Here is a 24,761-nt window from a genome sequence, read left to right on the forward strand (position 1 = left end):
CTCAGTTTCTCCATTCTGAGACATCTCCACGGGGAGAACCCCTTCCCCTCGTGCCCCGGCCCTAAAGGCCAGGCTGGGGACTGGACAGGGACGGAGGACGTGACAGCGGAGACCCGGAGAAGCTTGGGGATAGGAGGGCGCATGCGCACTGCGCGCGGGGCCGCAGGGGGCCAACCTGTCATTCCCCCACCTCTTTCCCAGAGGGGAAGGGGCAGAAGACAAAGATGCGCACGCGCAGCCAAGCCTGCGGGAGGGTCCGCTTCCAGCTCCCCCTTTTCCTCCTCTAATTCCAGCAATTCCAACGGAAAGGGGTGGGGGGAGATGGGAGGGTTGAAATGAGGGGGGGGGGAGAGGAGGAAAGAAAGAGGGAAAAGAGGAAAGGAAAAAGCATGAAGGGAGAGAAAGCGGTGGTGAGGGGGAGGGGATGATGGAAGAAGCTGGGAATGAGAAGAGGAGAGGGAGAGAAAGGGAAGGGGGAAGAGGAGGGAAAATGGGGAGGGGGGAATGAGAAGGGGAGGGGAGGGGTCAGGAGCCGAAGAGCGAGAGCTGCGCAGGCGCACCCGGAGCTCCGGGGAGAAGGGGGAGGAGGGGGAGGAGGAGGGGGAGGGAGGACCGCTCGCTTCCTGCTCGGGTCTGCGTCCCGCTCCCGCCTCCCTCCCTCCGCGGGCCTCCCCGGCTCTCCCGAAGGGGGAGGGGAGAAGATGCTGGGGGGGAGGGGGAACGAGAGGGAGGAGTGAGAGGGGAGGCGGGGGCGCGCGCGGGCCGCGGGGGCGCGCGGGCGGCCCTGGCTGCCTCTGGGGCTCGGTGCGCTGGCGCCGCCGCCTCTGCCGCTCCGGCCCGCCCCGGCTCCAGCCCCGCGCCCCCTCCTCCCGCCGACCCGCCCGCGTCTTCGGGAGTTTGCGGTGAGTCTGACAGCTGCGGCCTCCCGGCCCCGCCCTCCCCCGCGCGGGGCCCCGGGCCCTGCCAGCTGCACCCCCAACCCCACCCCGAGCCCCCGCCCCTCCCGGAGGGGCGACACGCGCGTCCCCGCGACACGCGCGCCCTTTCGTGCTCGGCTGGTGACTCCCCCGCCAGCCTCAGTTTCCCCCTCCAAACCCGCGCCCCCATGCTGTGAACCCCTGGGGGGCGGACGGGAAGAGGGGGCACCCCCCGGCCCGGGGTCTGGGGGAGGAGGAGGCCGCATCTGCAGCCCTGGAGATGCCCCAACCCCCGCAGCATCCTGCCTCCCCGAGCCGCCCCTCCCTGCGGTCCCTGGCAGAAAAGATGCCCTCCCTCCATCTGCCAGGTGTCTGCCCAGCGCCGGGCCCGGTGCCATGGTCAGGTTCGGGTCTGCTCTGAAGCCAGCCCCTTAGGTGAGATGCTTTTTTTCTAAGATGCCCAGGTGACAGTGGCCAGGCTGGTTCTGTAACTTCCCCAAACTTGTGCTCCCCGACTCTGGACTTCCTGCCTGGGCACAGAAGGCAGTGAGGCCCCTTCCAGGCTTCTCTTCTGTGAATGGCAGGGAGAGGCCATGGGAGGAGACAGCTTAGAGAAAGCACGAGTGAGAAAACCTGGCGCCTGGGGACTCTGCCACCCTGCAGGGACTAACCTCCGCCCGTCTCTAAAAATGGGGAAAATAACATTTGAGATCAGACAAGTGTGGGTATTGTATCTGTGTATAGGTCCCAGACATATATATGTATGTGTGTATATATGTATATATATGTATGTATGTATGTATCTTTAAAGATTTGAAAAGGACCTCAGAACAGAGAAATCAACCAGCCCCACTACTAGCCTCAGGGATAAGGAAACTGATGTGTCTTGTCTAAAATTACACAGGTTGTGGTAAGAGTTGGAGCCAGAATTTGAACCCAGGTTCAAAGAAAGGGCTGGCAGATTTTAAATCCTGTTCCCTTCCCAATATACCATAGTGCCTACATTCTACCTTAAAGCACAATGGAAGTGTGAATTTTTTTTAAAAAAAGGTTATACTTGGCCCTTCCTTAAATGTGAATTCTTTCCCCATAAACACAGCTAATGGTTGCCTCTAATGTTAGACCCAAACGAATTATTTAAAGGAATAGACCGGCAAAACTCTGGAAGATATGTCAGAATGTAGAGGATTAGAAAGACTTTGGAACACAGAATATTTGGTGAGGGGAAAGCAAGGGCCCTTAGGATATAGGATGTTATAGTCAGAAGAAAGTTTCAAGATTATTTGCCCCAAACAGAAGCTCACAGAAATCATAGGGGGTTAGAAAATTGGTTTGCCTATATCGCAAATTACCTAACACAAGCTAGTATGGTGCATTCATCTGAGACTACAGTAATTTCAAAGAATATTCCATTGTGCTTTTTTTGTTGTTTTTAGAAGCAACTGTCTCTTACGGATATCTGTGATCTGTTACAATTTGATTCATTAAAAGATTAGAAAGCAGCTACATTCACATGCTTGTGAATCACATCTTTTCAGTTTGGTTTCAATTTGATGAAATCTTTGAAGTGGTCTAGAGATGGTTTAAGGGTGTCCTTTGGTGTGAGACCTATAAACCCAAGGGGCCCATTTATTCCTTAGCCATGTAGTCAGCTTTATGTTTTATTCTATCACCATGCTGCTGACAAAAACCTTGTCAAGTTCTTTCAAAAGAGATTTTCAATGCTTTTTAGGAAAATCACATTTCCCTCCAAGTTTAAAATGACATTTATGATTTGGCATTGAAAAGGTGTCTAGTGTCTGACCCTGTGATTTCGTTGGTATAGGGAACTTCCAGATGAGAGCACTCCCTCTACCCTTCAAACTCTATGCCTTCTCTCAGGGGGAGCAAGATGGCAGAATTGACAGAGCACCAGTCCTAGAGTCAGGAAGACCTTAGTTCAAATCTGGCCTCTTACACTTCCTAGCTGTGTCACCTTGGACAAGTCACTTAATGTTGGGGGCAGCTAGGTGGTACACTGGATAGAGCACCAGTGCAGAAGTCAGGAGGACCTGAGTTCAAATCTCACCTCAGATACTTGACACTCACTAGCTGTGTGACCTTGGGCAAGCCACTTAACCCCAATTGCCTCATCCTGAGTCATCTCCAGTCATCTTGATGAATATCTGGCACTGGATTCAGATGGCTCTGGAGGAGAAGTGAGGCTGGTGACCTGCACAGCCCTCTCTCACTCAAAACAAAGTCAAGTGCAAGTCATGTCATTATTTCTCTGACGGCATGGTCTTATTCGGCAACAAAGGACGAACACACACACCTTCTCTCTCACCTAACAGTTGAGAGAGTTGCCCCGAATGCCGAGAGGTTGTAACTTGCCCAGAGTCAGACAGCCAGTATGTATATGTCAGGGGCAGACTTGAACTCAGATCTTCCTGAATCTAAGGCCAGCTCTCTGTGAGCTTTGTAAGTAGACATTAAATTTGTCGATTGGCTAGAGGAGTAATGTGATATTAGAAAAACCCTTAGGAATAATTGTCAAGAAAAATAGTAAGATATTGAGTTGCACCAGACAAGAGTTCCTTAAGCCTGCCTCCCCCCAAGGGTGGAAATCTCAGGCTTTGAAGACATTTATATAATTTTCAAAAGGCAGATAGTCTTGAGATCGATTCTTCAGTAGTTGGAAGTGGAGGAAATATTTGGGGGAAATGAACTACAGTCTAGACATAAGTAAATATCACATCTTTTGAGTCATATAATTTAAATATTAAAAGCTTGATATTTTCCCTCATCTTGTTTGACAACTAATTTTTCTATTCCTTCTTGGTTCCCCTGTCCAGCCAAATAAATTCCTACCCTCATCCACACTGAAGCATGGAACTTTCATGGTGATGACTGATTCTAGATAAATCTGTGTTCGTGGGGTATAGGGACAGCATGGAATCCAATCCAGAAAGAAATTTTTATTTTTTGCTCATAGTACAAACTTCTGTCCTTAGCAAACCTTTTCCCAGCACTTCTTAGAAATAGTCAGCTCCTGCCAGTAAATGATGAAATGAGGAGGGAGTGGGAGGAGCAAGCAAAAGGCTTGTATAATAAGCAACCTCTGAAGAATCACAAATCCACAATATTTAGTATTTTTGAGGAATGTGGATTGCCTTCAAATCTGTTCAAACCCAACAGCATCTGTGAGTATTTTTTTCTTATTTTACAGATGAAGAGATTGAGACACAGAAAAGTCAAATAACTTTCCCAAGGTCACTCAGCAACTGCTTTGTAGAGCTGGAAATAGAATCCCAGTTTGTCTGGTACCCCTTTGAACAGACTTAAGAAGGATGATGTGATCCTAGTGAGGGCATTAACTCCGCTTGTGTTTCGATAGATTGAGCCAGATTCAGAAACCCATTGTTTTTAAAAGAATATGTTCGAGTCATAACCAGTTCCAAATCTACATAACAGCAGAAAATACTGCTCTTTTATAAATATTTTAATCATGGAGTAATCTGCCCGATCAGAATTTAATATAGACAGTATGACAGATTATTTGGTGGGCTTTATAAAGCAGCTTGACAGTGTTCCTTGAAAGACTGTCAGGCTTCTCTGGCAGAAGGAATATTGTAGAAGGACAGAAAATTGTTTTTCCTGGAGTTTTTCACTCATTTCACGTGCCCAAGAAGAAGTGTTTGCTAGACTCTAGTTTGCTAGCTACAGTTGGCAGGAAAGAGGCTGTTAAACCCTGATCCATGCAGACCTTTGCTTGTTGAAGCTAGGGGGACAGCTGCAGGCCATTCTGCTGCTAATGCCAGTCGTCCTTCCCGAGTTGGTGCTTCGAGGGCACAAAATGTTGGTAGCAGCTCAGTCTTGGTCGTGGTCAGACAGAGAAAAAGTTCACAGCTCCAGTGAGTCTGGCTTAGCACTGGCCCTCACAGATTGTTAATGCTTGCTGATTCACCTTGTTTTTTATTCCAATAAGATTGTCATTTCAGCCAGTTGATGTTTTTAGCCTGGCTCCTGTTTTTGTTCAGATTTGGCTATAGTAAGAATGTTGGTGGGAGTTTATGAAAATACTCGACAGTGAGCTCTATCAAAAAAAATCTCACATGCTTCTACAGTGAAAGAACTTATGCCAAGGAGTATTTGTGTTGCCTTTAATAAGAGACAGCCAATTTCTTAATTCCAATGTGGCTGAGATGTTTGTTACATAATAATGCAAAATCCTGACTATCTACCAAGGACTGGCATAGCTAAATTTGTAGAGGCTCACTACCAGAATATTAGCCAGCAGGGAAATATTTTTCCCTAGCCACAAGCTCATGAAGACTATGTTGTGGGGTAACAAAATTCATATGATTTTTAAAGCTGACTTTATTTTCAAACTTTCAGAGATTTGTGTTTTCATCAGTGTAATGGGGTGCTTGTGCTTGGTCCCCAGCTCTGAGATCATATTTTTGGCAAGAAACATGGTCCTAGGGCTGGTTCCCGATCACAAGCACCCTATCAAGTGTTGATTCCTTCTGCAATATAGATAGCAATCACTTCACATTATAGTTGATTGTCTTTGTGGATTTCTATGTCTGGGGAAAGAAATAATTCCCAACTGGCTAACTTTACAAATTTAGCTATTCTGGTCCTTGGCAGATAGGCACATAGTCCATCCCTAAAGCCTAGGCTAGTTGTTAAGACTTGTCAGCCAGGCTGGCCATAATAACCAGGGATTTTTATGCTGGAGCAAATACCCCAAACCGTTCTGGGAGCAAAAAGAATAACACACTCACTCCCTTAATTAAGGGAAAAGGGCAGGAGACCCAATTGTTGTGGGATGGAGTGGAGATGAAGATCTTGGTTCCCTGTTGAGTATGTCTCCTTTATGGTTGACTGCAGAATAGAGTATGAATTCATACCAGCCACAAAGTCTTCTTACTAGCTAGATGCCAAGCTTTATTGTTTCTACCCTAGTAAAGGAATATAAGTAGACATCCTTTAAATCTGGCAAGAAAGTACTTGTTGCCCTACCCTAGTTAGGAGACTTTGACCAGAGTTTGCACAGAGTTCAAGAATTGCAGGTCACCTTCATGCCACATTGAGACATTGTATAGGGCATTAGTTAGCTTTAACTCCAAATATCTTATTAAAATTTTGTAGACTAGCATTTTAAAAAATGAAGATAGAGGATTTAGCTTTCATTTTTGTTCTGTCCTTTCACTACTCATATCATTTAGGGATATATGTTAATTACTCCGTTGCAGTGACATCAGTTTCATTGTCAAGACACTAATCTCTTTGTGATAATTTGAGTTCAGCCATAGAACAAAGAGTTCAGATGAGGCAAAGACTCTGTGTTCTGTGTATATGTATGAAGTGGACAACAGTCACAGTAAATGCTCCTGGTATACCATAGTAGTAATAGAGTGCCTCAGACCTTGGTGCAATCACTTTAAAAACCAGTTAAAAAAAAACTCTAGGGCAATAGAGAGCTAATAAGAATATAGCAGCAATGAGGATAAGTGTTTTAACTGTAGTCTTAAAGACAGAAAAGGAGAAAACAGGAAATGAAGGTATCATCACATAATGAAAAGTGAAAAAATAAATTCAGGTACAGGAAGTACTATTTCCTGTGTTGTTCTGATTTTGCTTCCGAGGAATAAGAGGATGGAACTTTAATTTGTTCATTTTTATTTATTTTTAAGAAATACTTTGCTTGTTTTAATCACCCAAAATCTGCCCTCTTTCCCCTTCTAACCCCACCTTTCCCCTCCTCTAACTGAGAACACAAGAGAAAACAAAACTCATTACATACATGTCATGTATGGTCAAGCAAAACAAATTTCCACATTGGGCACCCCCCTCCCCAAATGTCCTTTCTGCATTCTGAGTCCTTCACCTCTATATCAGGAGGTAGGTGGCCGGTTTCATTATTAGTCCTCTAGAATCCTGGTTCGTCATTATGCTAGTAAAAGATAAGCACAGTTGTGTTCCATCACATTTATGTACCATAACTTCTCCAGGATGGAACTTTAAAAAGAGAAATCATCACTGGAAAACAGTTTGCCTCTTTGACTTTGGGTACCAGCTAGTTAGCATCTCCTTGCTCTACTTCTCTGAAAAGTCCTAGCAAAATAATAATGCAACACTTCCTCTGATTTTTTTAAGCTAGCTTTTTATTTTTAAAAAGCACACAACTTCAAGAGGTTGACCTTTGATGTCTCTGCAAGTTAAGCTATTCAGAGAATCCTGTTTTATAGAGTTCTGCTCTGGACCTGGTGGGTGAAAGAACTGATCCAAATCTCTTTCATTTCTCTAGTTACGAGAATTCCATAATGATGCTTGTTTAAGGTTTTCTGTCCTTTGGCTTATCTCAGTACTTACAGGAAGTATTTTTAGAACTGGTAATGACTAAATTCATAGAGAACTTTTGCTTCCTTAATATCTTTGAAAGGAACTGACTAATTAAGAAAAGGCAGTTGTACCACTAGAGAACAGATTTCCAGCTGCAGATGGCAAATTAGCCAATGTGGGCACCTACCAATTTGCCATTTTCAGTGTTGTAGAGACGTTAAATGAAAAACAAACATGCAGATACAACTGTGCTTCATGTTTTCCTTTTATCACTTTAAAGCCATTTTGCAAATTGAAAATCTCTTTTTGTGTATTGGCCTTTTCACACATGCTGGAAAATTGTTTTGACTTTTCCCCCTCATCAGCTATATGTAGGCATAAGAAATCTGTATAGAAAATAAAAGCCGATATTGATAGTGTTCATTTGTAGAAGGCTGAGATTAGTTGATTTAAGAAGCAAGCCAGGGGTCCATTCATCTTTTCTGAATAAAAGTGCTTCAGCTTACGAGTGCCTGTCATGAGGGTATGTGCCCAGCTTGTGCTTTGGTCTTATCTCTGATTTTGTTTTGTTTTTGTTTTTTTTTACAACAGGTGCCTTGTTAACATCCTGGAACTTAGGAAAAGGACAAGATCTGCACTTCAGGGATAATGCTAAGGGACGCTATGAAGTCTTGGAGTGATAGCCAGTCAGACCTCTATAGCAGTGACCAAGAAGAGGAGGAAGAAATGATTTTTGGTGAAAATGAGGATGAGTTGGAAGAGATGATGGATTTAAGTGATCTGCCTACCTCACTTTTTGCATGCAGTGTACATGAAACTGTGTTTGAGGTGCAAGAGCAGAAGGTAGGTAATATGTGTGTATGTTAGGGTTAGAGATCATTAGTCATAGAATCCTAATTGGACCAAATACCTTTTTCTCCAGTTGGATGGAGTATTGGTTATGCTTATACATGGATGGAAGCAGTTAGATGGTGCAGGAAACAGAACACTCAGCCTGGAGTCAGGAAGACCTGAATTCAAATTTGGCTTCAGACTCTTAACTAGCTACGTGATCCTGAGTCAGTCACTTAACCTCTGTTTGCCTCAGTTTTCTGATCTATAAAATGGAAATAATAATAGTCCCTCCCAGGGTTGTTGGGTGGATCAAAGGAGATGTGCCTGTCATATGGTAGGGGCTATATAAATGCTCATCCCCTGTCCCTTCTCGAATTATACAGGGAACCCTACAACGAAATGTGAGGAGGTTTACTGTAGATGACTTCTGTGTTCATAGAACATGTGGCCACATAGAAGCTATACCTGTAGCTTCATATGGATCAGCCCTCCAGGGCTCACTCATATTCCAGGAAGCTCTCTCAAAGGATGCTTCACTTCTCCAGGTGGCCAGTAGAGCCGGTGCATGGCACTTGGCTGGGCACTTTTGAAAGATCGCCCATGGGTGATCTTTTTGTTTCCTCATCTTCGTTTTGTTTGTGGACAGAAATTTCCTCGGTGTGTTAGAGAAAAGTGACGCTGAGGAAGGGAAGTAGAGAAGAAATGTACTTTTTCATGGCCTGTTGATTTTGTTTTTTAAAACTTGTCACTGGCTATCTGCTGGGATCTTGGTGTCTGAGATATCACTGAAACCTTCTGTGGTCTGGTAGAAGGAGCGCTGGACTGAAGAGTTGGGGGCTTGGGTTTTTAGTTTTGGTTGTGTAAGCATGGGACTTTGAGTCTAAGTTTCTTCCTCTATAAAATGGAAATAATAATATGTGTACAATTTTGTAAGCCTTAAAATAGCATACAAATGTGAGCTGTGGGTTGTTTTTCCAATAAATATTGAAGTGCTTGCTAATGTACACAGGAATACAGGCAGAATTAACTTGATTATGGTTCATGATTCCAGAACTAGAAAGGAGACTGTAGAAACGGTGGTCTAAAGCGGGGATAAAGTCTAGCATGCCTGGCACTTTCTTTTCTGAAAGCATTCCTGGAGTGGCAGTCAATCACCAAAAGAGTAGGGCCCCTGGTCAGAACTTCTTCCAGGGTATGGTTCATGTCATGGGCAGGGAGCAGATGGAGGTGCTGATCCTGGTGAAAGTATCTGAAGAAGACAGACTATCAAATACAAGGTCAGCAGTGGGAGCACCACCAACCCAGAAAGGTTTCTGCCCTCTGCTCTACAACTAATTGCAGTGTTAGGTACAGAGCAGGCATTCTGATGTCTATTGAACTAACCCACCTCAGTGTAAGAAAACATTTCTCACCAATTAGTGATTTCCAAATGAGGTCTCCTCTTGGAGTAGGGTGGAGGGGATTCAAGTGAGCAATGGTGAGGGGTGCTGGAGAGAAGATTCTTAACCCAACAAATATGGGGTGGACTAGATGCTCTCCAATGTGCCTTCTAACCCTGAGATCAGTACTATCCTCACACTCTACTTCCAGCAGCATAATACCACTAAGTCCTGCTGAACAACTTGTGACCCATATACAGAGTAGCTCAGGGACCCTGGACAAATCACTGAACCTCAGGTTACCTCCATTCCTTCAAATATAGAATGAGGATAATAATAACATGTACTTTGCAGTATTGTTGTGAGGACCGAATGAGGTAATATGCCTGGCACATAGTAGGCACCAAATAAATAATGAATGAATATACGCACATGTGTATATACACATTAAAATATATGATTTGTGTATCATATATATCATGTATATATGATATATACATAATATATATTTTTATGTGCATATACTTATGTACACCAACCTCTGACCTTCACAGACTCCAATGTAGTAGTTGTGCTAGCTGACTGACCCTTAACAGATGGCATAATAAGTAATCCAAAGGAATATATGCTTCTCTGATACAGCATGTAGAGAACAGAGCATTCTTAACCTGGGCTCCACACACTTTTTTATATACTTTAATACATATATTTAAAAATAATGGGTTTCCTTTGTAATCCTGTATGTTTTTTAAATGCCTTCAGAAACCTTATTCTGAGAAGGAGCTCCAACAGTAGGCTCTACCAGATTACCCAACGGGTCCATAATACAAAAAAGGTCAAGCACCCCTGGACTAGACTCTGTAGCCTTAAACGATGTGGGAATGATTCATTTGCTCTTGAGAAATCTGCTTTGGCAAGTCTAAAATTTATAAGTGTAGCAAAACCTCACTAATTCATTTGTGTGGGCAGAGAGGTCTGTATGACTTAATGAAACATAAGAGTCATGGCCTATAAAAGTCAGAATGTTGTTTTAGACTGCTGAGCATAGTATATGGTAAGAGCTGATGTGAGGGGCCACTAAGGTCAAATGAAGCTGATGAGTAAATTGCAGTTCACTTTAGGCCTGCATTCTGAAAACATAAGATTTAAAGCTGGCAAAGACTTTCAGATCGATCACCTAGTCTTTATGTATGAGGAAACAGGCATGAAGAGGTACTGTGAGCAGTCCAAAGTTACTCAGAGATAATGTAGTGACAGATCAGAAGCCTAGATGCCCTTTCATATCTAAGAAGTAATTGCTGAATCTTAACACTGAAAGAATCCTTAATTTTCTGAGCTGGTAGTAAGCTCAAGAAGCTACTGATGTAGCCTAAATTACCCTTACTTGGAGGCAAATTCTTATCCAAATGTTATTTTTGGCTTTTTACACAATAAAAATTATGTAGAATGTGGTAAGATCATCACAAATTCTGAATGAGATTTTCCTTTATATCATCTGACTAATTATATTTCTCTTAGCAGCTGGCTGGAACAAAATGATAGCTCATTTTTCAAATGCCTAACCTTCTCTGGTTTTTTATTCACCTGGAAATAAAAGTAGGTTTTGCATCCTTTCCTTGGGTCTTAGTCATGAATAACTAAAATTCAGTTCAGCCCTGCAAACTCAATCCTACTCTGTTTCAGGGCAGTCATGATTCAAAGGTTAAAAAGTGTCTTTCCTCAATGACCTTACATCCTCCTGAGGGGCTGTCCTATGTACACAAATAAGTCAATACAAAGCACATCAAAGGAGTTTCAAGAAGGGGGTGGAAGATATGGATCTGTGGGAGAGTCAGGAAAGGCTATGACAGCGTTGGACTTTGAGGACAGCCTGGGAATTTTGTGAGGTAGAAGTGAGGAGGGAGGACATGCACACAAGGTGAGGACCCTCTTACTGATGCAAAGGTGCACAGGAGGGAGATGAAATTTGATTTGCAGAGATGGAGAATAATAGAAATGGAAAAGCTTGGAAAGGTAGATAGGAGCAAGACTGTTGAGAGGGCCTTCAATGCCAGACCATTCTAGAGGCAATAGGGAGCTGTGGAGGTAACATTATCACAGAATCAGAGTTGGATGGGACTAGTCACTGTCTAGTACAGTCCATCTCCTGAAGTGGACAGCCTTTTCTTGAAGATCTCCAAAGAATGGAAACCCCCTGCCACCTTCTACCCATCATTTTTCCCGTTTTCTCTGGGACCAAACAGAATTAAGTTTAATCCTTCTTCCACACTGACAACCCTTCAGATACTTATACAAAACTATCATGGCCCCTATGAATTTTCTCCTTTCTAGACTCAACATCCCCAATTCCTCCAACCAATCCCGTGGGACACTGACTCAAGGCCCTTGCCTGGCCTGCTTGCCCTTCTCTGGGTACTCTCCAATTTGTCACAGTCACTGGTGTAACATAGTCGCACCTGTGTTTTAGAGGCAACATTTTGGAGGGAATGGATGGCATTGGGAATGGATTAATAAGCAACTTGTGCCCTGGTTATTAATTTCTTACTGAAAGGTTTCCCTTCTATTATTTATCAGTGCTTGCATTTTCCACAAAAATATCTGCTTTGTGAAAGTTTCTTCCTTCCCCTGACTTAGTCTTAAAATAGAATTTGGTGATCTTTTTCTGTCTCTGCACCCTCACTGATTTTTCTCTACTTTCCTAAATTCAGGCATGGGGTGTGTGTGTGTGTGTGTGTGTGTGTGTGTGTGTGTGTGTGTGTGTGTGTGTGTGTGTGTGTGTGTGTGTGTGTGTCTTTTAAACCAAATTTAGCATTTAGTTTCCATACTTTAAATAGAAAAGATAGTTGTGACATATTTGTTGTAGGAGAAAGCCATGTGCAATTTCTCATTCATCTGAAAATTATATTCATGAGAACTCTGACCAAGATGACTTGCACCTTAACCTGATCTCACAGTGTTTGCCATGAAGCAAACTTTGAGCAGTTTGATGGAGATTTTTCAGATGGAATGTGTTTTTATATCCACCTTAGCATTTTGCAGTTTAAAAAGCTGTTTTCTTCCAATGACCATGTGCGGAAGGTAGCGCAAGTATCATCATCCCCATTTTAGACAAAGAGATGGAAGCTGAGAGTCAGCAGCGGTCAGGGACAGAGCCCAGTGTTCTCTGTGTGTCACTGTGCATGCTGTGAGGGGTTTGAAAAGCTATAGACACTTAAAAATGCACTTAGACTTTGGGGACATCCTGTCTAAGCAGATAGAGGCAATTCTCAGGTGAACACAAAGGGGAGGAAATATATGGAAGCGGAGAGGAGTCCCACTCTTCATTCATTTTCTTCTCTTAATGTCATTTTTTCTTCTTGTTCATCTCTCTTCATTTTGATAATTTAATGCTAGAGTAATCTCCAGCAGCCATGTAAGTGCAAAAGAGATCACATTTTGGACAGTAGAGGCAGGAAGATCTTGAGTGCAGTTAAGCATTTTATTTTCAAAAGGATTTTAGTTTATTCCTGAATTAAGATGGTTCTTGTCTTGATAGCCTTCCAATCCTTCTGAATGTGTTGGTCTAAATTTTTACACAAGTGCCATTTGCCTTCAAAGGTGAATATCCATTTCCACTTGCCAGATATAAATGTTACCTTGATTCTGTTATATAAGGGAGAAGTGAATCAAAAACAGCAAATAGAAAAATGGTTGAAAATGATTTTTATGGTTTGTATATCTGTCTGTATATACACATTGGACTGTATATGTATCTATTGTGTATGTGTGTATTTATGTGTACACACACACACACACACCCTAGACTATGTGAATAGATGCACCAAAGGCCACATCTTGGTAGCTTTGTTAATAGCACTGTATTTTAACATCTTATTTTCTTAGTTCAATCTGAAGTTGTCACATGATACAGTTATATTTACTCTATGCTTCTTTAAGGATAAAATTAAAATAGCCTGAATTTTTCTATAAATGTGCAGTTCTTAAGATGTTGAAATTACTGTAGAGTAAAATCATACTGAGAAGGAATTATCACTTCATAATATACAAAATGGCATCCGTGGGCATTCAGCACATAATGTTTGGCACAACCTTTCTTCAGAGAGTTGGCCTTATGAAGAAATATATAATTTGTATCATAATAATATATAATATGTATAATTTACATTATAAGTTACAATATAAGAAATAGAATTTATATTACATTTATAAATAGAATTATATATTTTAATTATAATATAATATTATAATATTATTGTCCCTTCACATAAGTATTTTTCTGTGTTATGTGAATCTCTACTGAAGAAAGAACAGAGACTTCCTTGAATGCTTAGATACACTTTGAATTGTTGTCTCTAGTCGTAGTTGTGGATTTTCATTGAACCGTCCATCCTTTTTTCCTGATTGTCCCTCATTCCTCGAACAAATAATGCTTATTCATGAGGTGGCTGGCAAGGATTAGTGATCCACCCTGTGGCTACAGAATAGACAGTAGCTCGTATAGGGATTGAACCTGCAAGATTGACCTTGTTAGAGCCATGCTCTTAATTGACCCAAATCCCTTAGTCTGTCTTCATAAATACTCATCTCTACTGCTTCAGTTTAATTCTTTAATTCTAAGCATGAACTTAAACATTTGACTCTACGTTTGTCATTTGTGCATTTTGGTAAGAACAGAGAATGAATATTCTAGATTAAAATCAAGGAAATATAAACACTAGAAGAGCTGGCATTTCTGTTTTTAACTAACCTGTCTCATAGCTCACAGATTGTTGGATTTGAACCAAAAGACATGGATTCAGGTTTCCACTTGGCTGCCTAACTGCAGTGTGACCTGGGGCAAGTCATTGAACCCTTCCCTCCTCATAGATACACTACCTGCTTCACGGGGTCATTATATGAGTAAGCACAGGTATTACTGAAATGTGAGCTCTTACTGGCATACGGACAGCCAAGTTCTTAAATGATTTGAATGCTGATTTAAATCTCTTCCCAATATTTTATGTGTCTGTGATTTCCTTGATGTGGACATTGTACCCAGCAGTGCAGATTCCAGCCCATCCACGTCTTCCAGTATGGGACTTTTGTCCATGTTTTTCCATAAGTTCTCTCCATGGGGCTCACCCAAAATGCTAGAGACCTTTCTGACTTCCCTTGACATTGAGTGGATGCAACGGAGCACATAGACTGTCCATCAGCTGGCTCTTACTCTCACTATATGACTGGCCTATCATTTTTTCCAGTTATACATTTTTCCAGTGACATTTTACATCAGTGGTGTCAAATTCAAAGAGAAATAGGGACCACTAATCCAACCTAAGGAACCCACAGTCAACCTCCACTGTACTACAGGGAGGCAGTAGGGTGGGACCCAGTTCTATTGGAATTAAAATTCTTAGATGAAAGTCATTTTTACTTTGATGACTGAAGAGGCATAAAGGAAAGAATACGTATATCATACAGTATTTTGAGAAAAAACTAATAGAGGTTAATTAGTTGCAGGATTTAGCATACTCTTACAGAATCAGATATTCATAGAATAGGAACCTTGGACATCATCCTGATTAATATTCCTACACTCCCTCATTTACAGGTGAGGAAACTAAAGGCCCAGCTTGGGACCTCTCCAGGAAAAATCTATACCTGGCAGAAGATCCCTGACAACTTGCTTAAAGTAGTGCCCCCTAAAGGTGCCTCTTCTTCTTTTAGATTCAGGTGTGGGGAGCATGTGGCCTCAAGTCCTCTTGGATTCAGTCAAAGGGCCTCACTTGAGGACCCAGAGGGCCACATGTGGCCTCGAGACCACAGGTTCCCCATCTCTGTTCTAGCTGTTGAAAGATTCTCCTTCAATCATGCCTAAATTTGCCATTTTTGCAACTTCTGCTCAATCAGTGCTCCTCATTGTAGAGGCCATTTGCACTCAACTCCCTTTTCTCCCCTTTACCATAGCTCAACATCCCAAGACATTGCCCTCCCACCACCACCACCACCACCACCACCACCACCCCCCCCCCCACCACCCCCCGCATTCTTTCTTATTTTACTCTAGTTTCTAGCGATAGGGCAGTTCTTTGCCTTGACAAGATCAGCCCTTTTGCGTGTACCCTTGATCTCTGGCAGATCTCCCCTTTCTGTAATTTCCTTCCTTGCTGCTTTCATACCTGTCTGGATCTTTCCTATTCTTAATAACCTTCAGTTGACCCTACCATTCCCTCAAACTATCATCCTGTATCTCTCTTCCCTTTCACAGCTGCCCTCCTAGAGAAAGCTCTCTACCCTCCTCATCTCTGTCTCACTCCTCAGTGCTTTGCATTCTGACTTCTGGTCTCATCTCTCCGCCCACACTACTCTCCAGAGTTAACAAGGAGCTCTTAATTATCAGGTCTTTCTGTCAGTCAGTCTTTTATCGTATTTTCTCTCCTTCCTGAGGTTTTGTAACTCTTTTTCTTCTTAGTTCTCCTGACTTTCTGACTAGTTCTCCATCTCCTTTGTTAGTTTGCTATCCCTGTCCTGGCCCCTAACTGTGAGTGTATCCCCAAGGCTCAGATCTGGTCTCCTTTTTCTGTCTAGACTCTGGGTAACCTTGTCAATTCCTATGGATTCAGTCATCATTTCTATACAAATGACTTCTAAATCTGTATACCCAGGCCTTGTCTCTTTTAAACCACATTCCCTCATTACCAACTGCTTCTTGGACATTTAGAATGAAATATCTTATAGGAATCTCAAATTCAGTATGCCCAAGACAGAACTCATTTTCTTGTTCTTTGACTAATAATCAATCTCCCAATTGTTTCTCTTTTCCCAACTGATCTCCCTTCTTTCCCTTCTCTGTTCCATCCTCCCCACAGCTACCAAGGTGATTTTCCTAAAGCATAGGTGGTCCTGGTCAGTAAATCCCAATCAATATACTGCCCCCAGAATCAAGTACAGACTTCTGTCTCTGGCATTTAATGCCCCTCATAACCTGGCTCCAGCCAACCTTTCTTATGTCATTGCACGTTTTTCCCCTTGCAGTAGGAGCAATATCCTAATCCCTCCTCTCATGCAGGCTCAGTTACTTTTTCTTTGAAAAATTTTGAGCTGTTCTTCAAGATTTAGTTGGCTCAAGGAGCTCTAAGGACTCACTTCACTATCTCATCTCCTTGAGGAGAGGAACAGGCTCTCTGAGGCATGGCTGGTGGATCTCTGTGGGAGCTGCATTCAGCAGAATCAGCTCAAGGGGATACCCATGCCCATCTTAGGGTTTCTTAGGCTTCTGCTAAATAAATCTCATTTTGTTAACTCTGCAAGCACCTGCAAGTGTTTCATTTTGTTCCACCTTCCAAGTTACACTACTGAGGTCCTAGCCTGAGTCAGGTCCAGCACAGAATACCCTTTCACCCATTTTGTGGTCTAGTCCAATAGTTCTTAGATTTTCTAGTCTTGGGGTCATTTTATGTTCTTAATAATTATTAAGGACCCCACCACTAAGCACTCCTGTTTACATGGGTTTTAGTTATCTATGTTTGCCATATTCAAAATTAAAATGTCTTAGTATTATTATGAAAATAGTTTTGACCTCTTAGCCCCACTGAAATTCCCTGATCATCCTTTGAGAATGATCAGCATATTATCTCTTGCTGTTCTTATGTTTCCCATCTCTGTGATTTTATATCACTGGTTGTCTCCCAGGCCTGAAATGCACAGCCTCCTTCCACCCTCCTCTCTGCCTCCCCAGCTTTTTTCCCAGCTGTATTCAGATACCACTTTCAGCATGAAGCCTTTCTTACCCTGCCTTGTACCCTGCCCCCAGATTACCATCAACGTACTTGGCCTGTAATTTGTACGTGCTTCATATGTCCAGGTCTGCCCCTTGAGGGCCTGGACCTTTGAATCTTGATATTTCTGCCCCCAGCATCTAACACAGGGTCTGCACAAAGGAAGCACTTAATAACTACTCGCTATTCTGAGTGATAGACTGCTAAGCCTCCCCTTAATGCAGCCTAAGATCGCATTATGATCTATCCAAAGTCTCAGAACTCAGAACCCAGTCAAAGAACTGAGCTGGGAACCCAGACTTTTCTCCTCTACCAGTTCTTAATACTATGATAGACTGCTTCTTCAAATCTTTTTATACTTTAACTGCATTTTCTTTAGTTACATCCACTGAAGAGGGAGAGTATTCTTAATGTTTTAAAATACAGCTATTTTCAGTCTTTCTTACTTTTAATTTGACAGTCTGTGACTGTGAAAAATAAACTAACATGATTTCATCAGTACTATTTATTGTTGCAGTATACTGTGACATTCAGCTAGACATCATGGATTATAATTTATACAAGACTCAGCCTTCTGAGAATTTTCATTCCAAAAACTCAGACTATAGAGATACATAGTAAATAGCTGGAAAAACAAGTTACAGTCTCTATTTTCCTCTTGGTGGTTGGGTTGTCCTTTATCTGTTTCCCTGATGCAGGGAGTAGTGTATCAGTTAGCATTTTCCTTCCACTGATGGAAAGCATTGTGAAAGATACAAGTTTGTAGATTTAAGTTTCTCCCCACATACATTGCCCTTTCTCTCCTTTTGACATCTCAAAATTTCTAAACCTTATGTGTCCATGTTGCATTATTAAGCTATCAGAATGGTATTTTTCTTCATTTAGAGTATTTTATATTTTGGCATATGCCTTTTTTGACTATAGTAAATATCTTCTGTCTCCTTGCTACCAAACAGAAGAAATTTTTTGTTTTCCGGCTGGAGAACCCTCTATCCAGTATATCCTAGATCAGGTGGTTTTGTCCATTTCAAGCACCCATCTCAGCACTGGGGACCCTTGAAATGTACAGATCTCCTGCCTTAGGGCACCAGGGGCAGCAGTGAAATTTGTGAACCCACCCACCCCTTTAGAGTACCCAGTGTGGTAGATTCATCTTTTTATTACTATCAAAGCAAAGGGATGGACAGTGGCCTGTTCCCTTGTATTGTACTTCACCAGACTGGTGGACTTCCCTACCTCTCCTTTTGGAAGGGAGGAGAGGAGAAGCGGAGGAAGGAACAACATGGTAAAAAAAAAAAATACCACCTATCACCATTGGGTGGCTACTGGTGCCCATCTGATCTGGGGCTTCTTCTGACTCCTTTAATGAGTTTGCTCTTTTATCCTGGCTTGCATTCCCTCTAAAGTGGGACATTATTGGTATTCTCTTCTCCCACAAGAGGAGATAGTACTTGTCATTTTAATATTTGACTTGATGGTGTAGCAGAGTTGGGGAGCCTGTGTCCTCAAGGCCACATGTAACCCTTTAGGGTCTCAAGTATGGCCCTTTGACTGAACCCAAACTTCACAGAACAAATCCTCTTAATAAAATAAATAAATTTAGCCACTGTAGGTGATTTAAGTTGTTTTCAGCCTCTCATCTGGATTACCTGGGGAACTCTTCTTTAAATAATAACAGGATTGATTTCTCAGGTTATATAACATATGTGATTTCCTGTAGATATTCCACTGGCAAAAGGAAATGTTCCATAAGTAGCACTGAAAGGGTATAGCAGATAAAATTACAGTTATCCCTCCACATTCTCAGTTTTGCTTATTTGTGGATTGGCCATTAATAATTAAGTGGGAATTTTTGGAGATTTGTAGCATACTGAGGAAAATCACAGATAATGCACACATATAAAGAAAACCAAAACCTTTAGTAAGCCATAGATGCATAAATGTATAAATGCATATTATTATTCTATTTTATCATTTACTGTGACAAGTATATTCATAAATTTGTTATAAACAGTTAAATTTTGCTAAAAGTTTTAATATGCCAAAGACCTACAGGCTTCACCTTCTCTTTGGGAATGCCTCCTCCTTATCTCTCCACCATTCATACCTAGTCCCATACCATATACCCCTACCCTCACTCCCTTCCTGGGATGGTGATCCTTGTGTTGTGAGTTTTTGGTAAGAGAATCCAGGAATCTCTCTCTTGTAGAAGCTGCCACTTTTTAATGGGTGCAAGTGATCAAAATTATTAAAAATAAAGGTTTGTACCTCTCTTGTATGTCTGAATTGATCAAACTTTCAATCCTCTAAAACTCCTGTAATATTGTCTAGCTATAGCTCTCCTTCCTTGTAATTGTGGTTTAGATTGTTTGAACTCATTCAAGATTCCACATTTATCCTATTGTATCTTATTGGGAAAAAAATAAAAGTTTGGGATGGGGCCTAGAGTTAGTCCCAGTTTTTCAAATTCAGGGAGGTCCTGTGCCCCTCACCCTAAGAATGCTGGGATAACTGGTATTTTATCTATAGTAATTGTATAATCACCACCACAATCACCTTCCATAAGGTGATCCAGTAATTTAATGTGTCATTGCTTCGGTCAGTTAATTTTTTGCTATTAGATAATTTAGGAATCATTTTTTCATTAGAACACATCTAAAGCCACTTTCAAAGAATAGATAGCTCAGATCTCTGGGAGAAATGCTCTCCACTTGCCTATCTTTATAGATATTTTAAGCACTCGTTTCCTGCCCACCAGTCTTTTGGATCTTTCTTTTCTGTGCCCATGCCAGGAGTCCTAGAGTGCAGGTGTGTGAAGGGTAAAAGAGGGTACCAGGATGGACACATAGAAGAGCCTTTTTGCGCTCTGCCATGCCCCCGGGTTCTCGCCTCTTTTGTGGGTAATTCTAATATCTAACATTTATATAGAGGTTTTAGGTTTGCTCAGTTCTTTACAAATAAGACAGAGAATCAGAATTCTCCAGGCTTATAAGAATCTGTCTTAAGCTTTAAAATAGAATGGCAGCATTTTGATTCTCAGGCCATGTTTCTGTGTGTTCAGCTTTTACTTCAGCTTCTGAGAAGAATATTTTCTCTGTAGTGTAAGTAGTTGTTCGAAGTACTCAGGTTCCCCACACCCAGACCAGGGAGCTGCATCAGATGTTGTCCCAAGAATCAGACAGCTGTCTGAGACTTCTGATCCTTCTAGGGATAGTTTTTTGTTTACTCTTTACTTTTTCCCTTCTTGTCTTTTGTCTGTAAGTTCTACTTACCAAAGGGCCTGCCTCTTGGTTTTGTCGATGCGTGAATCAATTTCCCCCTCTTTTCCCCTCACATTGTCACCCATCATAAGCTCCATAGTTAAGAATCCTTGATGAAATGTTTATAATATCAATTAGTGATTCATAGAGGAAACTTCATGTCTCAATTAGAATCAAATGGGGGAATGTGAGAAATGAATATTTCTCTCATGTTCAATAACTGATTATTTTACTAGGACCAAGTTTTTTCCTCTTTTCTACTTCCTTATCCAGAAACCAACCAGTGTGGGAAATTTCTCTTAGAGATTTTTACCCAGGTCAAGATCTAATCAGACAGTAAAGGAAATTCTAAGCTTCAGCTAATGAGTGTATTCCTCCTCATTGTGCTTACTCAGACAGGTCTGGGGAAAGGTTGATTCTCCCTATTATCAAGATTGGTGATATGGAAATTGATGTCGCTTTGACCAAGATTTGACTGACCAAAGTTACCACACCTCAAGACCTTCGTTTTAATATAGCCCGCACCTGTCTTTGTGTTAGCCAGTCCAAGTTAATTGCCACCCCTCAGGACGTCTCCTCTTCACAGGCCCATAAAGTGTGAACCCCACTGCCAGCAGGGGTCTTCAGTCTAAGAAAAAGGGTTGAATGACCATCCTCTTGTTAATAACCTGCTGGCCTTATTGATAAAATGATTAAATTACTCAGAAAAAAAAGTGCTCAGGCTGCCCGCCCCCTTTAGTGTCCTCTGATGCCTGAGAAGAGTTTCTTCATAGCACTCAGATAGAGCATCGTTCTGCATTTAGGAATGCCTGCAGATTTATTTTAAAGAGTCAATTTAAAGAGAATTCAGGTACAGCAGACTCCTTGAATCATGCAGGCATGCATTGGTTTTGTAATTAATCATTTTGATACACACAGTCAGGAGCACATGCCTGGAATGCTCTCACTCCTCACGCCTACCTCCTGGCTTCCTGTAAAATCACCTCCCATTTTTCCTGTCTGTATTTTATTTGTAAATAGATGTTTGCATGTTGTCTCCTCCTTTAAACTGAGAGCTCCTTAAGAGCATCCGCTGGGTTTTTGCCTTTCTTTGTATTCCAGGACTTAACACAGTGCCTGGCACATAGTAGATGCTTAATAAATGATTCTTAGCTGATAAAGATCTCATCTGGCATGGTGGAAGAATGAAGTATTTGGATTAATTAATCTCTATAATAGAAAATTGCAGTATTTCTGCTGTATGAGTACTGTTCATTGTAACAAAATTAGAATAAAGTAAACTATACTTAAGAAAGAGTTAATTAATGAGGAAAAAATAAGCACCTACTATGTGCCAAGAATTGTTTTGGACTCAGAGAATACAAATAGAAGTGTGAGACAGCCCCTGCTCTCAATGAGCTCACATTCCACCAAGAGGAAGCCATGCACGCCATAGGGCTCTGTGACCAGAGAGCAGGCAGACGGCCAGACTGGAAGCTCTCCTTCGGGATGGGCACTCCCTTCCTTCACCTTCACCCCCCAGGGCAGGGTCTGTGGCTGGCATTAGGGGTGACATCAGAGGAGGAAGAGGAAGAGCACTTGCTGGCTCTGGCCTATGGCCTTCCTGCTCCCTGCAGCCATTCTCCACCAGGCTGCCCAGGCACTTGTCCACCATCGGTAAGTCTGGCAGTCCTTGCTAGGAACCAAACCTGAGCTGCCACCAAATGGCTGCTGGGACGATTGTCATTCTCCACTTTTATCCAGGGGAGGCTCAGAAGGACGATGCTGTTCTTACTGTTGGACATGATTCTTTTAGGTTGTCCTTGTTCTGGGCATTTGAAGGAGCACAGATCAGCTGTGAACAAGCCTGATATGGTTTCCTGGAGACTGTGGCCATGTTGACCCCAGAACAGTTGTGCCTCTGCTCTGGACTGCTGGTGGTAGTGCTCTTCTTGTTCTCATCCTTTCCTCAGTAGAGGGGCATGACCATGCCATTTACAATTCACTTCAATGCAGAAGGGATTTTAGAATCATAGGATCTGAGATTCAGAACTGAGAAGGAACCTTAGTCCTTCCCACCAGCACCATTTACAAATAGGAAACTGAAACCCAGAAACATTGAATGACTGGACCTTCATCTGAAAAATGGAAATAGTTTTTGTACTAGCTATTTCAAGGACTGCTAATGAAGAATGGCAGCTCAGCCTCTTACTGCCTGTGGCAATGACCCAATTGACCCAAGTGTTGGTCTATGCCTAGTTTCTGCCATACTGTTTTCCAGTTTTCCCAACAATTTTTGGTCATTTTAATTGCAGAGCATTTGGTTTCAGTTTTTGCTGTTATTCTTTTCATTTGCATTGTTCTAGCCATGACTTAGATTGTTTTATTGACTGTTTATTTCATTCTATATCACTTCATATAACTCTTGAGTTGTTAAATTTAGATTTTGAAGGGACTGAGTGGCCATTCAGGCCCTCATTTTGCAGGAGGAAATAAGTCAAGAGAGGGGAAGAACCACAGCGATACGCTCAGGTAAATAACTAAGCTGTTATTTAAACTGAAGTCCCTTGATTCCAGATCCAGGGCTGTTTACCGATGTACCTTCCCATCAGTTTCTCTGAATTTTCCATGTGTCATTTCTCATCGGGCAGGTAATGTTGTTACATCTGTGCCCTGCCAACTATGTGGTCATTACCCAATTAATGGTTATCTACCACCTCTCTGGTTCTTTGCCACCACAAAAAGTGTTGCAATCAAGATTTTAGTTCACGTAGGACTTTTCTGTCTTTCATCCCTTAGGGGCATATTCATTTACCATAAGTAATTTTTTATTTTTCTGTTTCCATCTTTGTCTCTGTGTCTTTCTCTCCTTCCTCCTTCCTTCCTTCTTTCCTTCTTTCCCTCCTTCTTTCATTCCTTTCTCTGGGTAGGTAAAGTCCTATAAGTAAAATGCTCATGTCATATGACTCCGTGATAGTATTTGTAGCTCCTTCTTCCAGGGGTTTTAAGAGTCAAATGAGAGCATATTTGCAAAGTGTCAGGTAAACTTAGAATTGCAGTATAAATATCAGTTATTATTGCTGTTACCAGGTTTTTCTAAGAAGCAGATACTCTTTTTAGACTTAGATCTGTGATCTAAGGTCATACCTTCTCACCTGAACTTGCAGCAACAAAATAATGAGCAGGAAAGATGAGGGAAGGAAATCTTTGAGAATATTCACCAAAAGTCTTTTTTTTCTTACTGCTTTCCATTTTATGCCAAAAATTGCTTAATTTACTACACATGCCTTAAGATCTCAGTTGCTCTAAATGTAATTCACATTATACATATATAATTTTATATATATGCAAATCTCCTTAATAAAAGGATTTGTTCTGTAAAACTTGGACTGAGTCAAAAGACTGCACCCAAGGACCTAGAAGGCCACATGTGGCCTCAAGGCCGCAGGTTCTCCAGCCCTACATAAAACATACTGTGCTGTCCATAACTAATCCTACATTTGAATCTCCTATTCAGAGGTTATTGGCAGAGAACACAAGAGGCCAAGTAGGAATATGATGTCATGTCATGTCATATGTATCTGTTGCCTGTCTAACTTACTGTCTTTTTTTTAATGGTAGTTTTATGCTGGTTACATGTTTCTTTGCTGTCTTTTTTAAAAATAATTACTGCTGAGCCATAGGCAATAGAATATTGTGTTTTGTTTTACTTTGTACAGCAAGTATGTTATAAAATTGATCAGTTTCCCTGACTAATGTAGCATTTTAATATAGGGGTTAGCAGAAACTTAAGGAAAGACCTGCTCAATTGAAGTGACTGAAATTCTAAAAATAGTTTGATGACTTTAATTTCAATGACTTTCATTTATCTGTGATCTTAATATTAGCAAGTTAATATAATTCAGATGAGTATTGGAATGTCACCATTTGTTATGTGCCAGATCATTTCTGGGACATTTCTTGGCCATCCATCCTGCAAAGGTACAGGCTCCTGTAGAGAATAAAGACAACCAGTGGTGAAGCCACAAGGGTATGGATGGCTGTTTAAGGACCTTTCACAAATGAGGTTTCCTGAGAACTGAAGCTTGTCCTTTCAAAAACCAGAGCATGTTCATTTGAACCATTTGGGATAGAAAGATTTCTCCAGAATGTTTTCAGTACTCCTCCTCTTTCTCTGACGGACATTGTTGAGCACAGGGTAGCCTTTCCCTGATGATGCAGCACCATCATCCTAGTGGATATTTCTTATGTCAGTATGACCCAGCCCTGTCTCTGCAGGTTCTTTTCTGTTTCCTTTATTACGGT

The 24,761-nt window shown here is 41.7% G+C and overlaps 1 protein-coding gene across 2 annotated transcripts in view; it reads left to right on the top strand.

Moving 5' to 3' along the window:
* The first annotated feature begins 766 nt into the window (after window positions 1-766).
* The window catches only part of RCAN3 (RCAN family member 3), a 31,491-nt gene continuing 7,496 nt past the window's right edge, over window positions 767-24,761 (top strand). Inside the window, exons 1-2 of one of the 2 annotated variants that reach the window (XM_072609329.1) lie at window positions 767-902; window positions 7,839-8,090. In XM_072609329.1, coding sequence (XP_072465430.1) covers window positions 7,896-8,090 — 195 coding nt within the window. In that variant the 5' untranslated portion in view covers window positions 767-902; window positions 7,839-7,895. Of the gene's footprint in view, window positions 903-4,040; window positions 4,100-7,838; window positions 8,091-24,761 lie in introns of those variants that run through there. The other variant, XM_072609328.1, reaches the window with a different exon arrangement.

The sequence above is a fragment of the Notamacropus eugenii genome, chromosome 5 (genome assembly GCF_028372415.1).
Source record: "Notamacropus eugenii isolate mMacEug1 chromosome 5, mMacEug1.pri_v2, whole genome shotgun sequence".
Lineage (NCBI taxonomy): Eukaryota > Metazoa > Chordata > Mammalia > Diprotodontia > Macropodidae > Notamacropus > Notamacropus eugenii.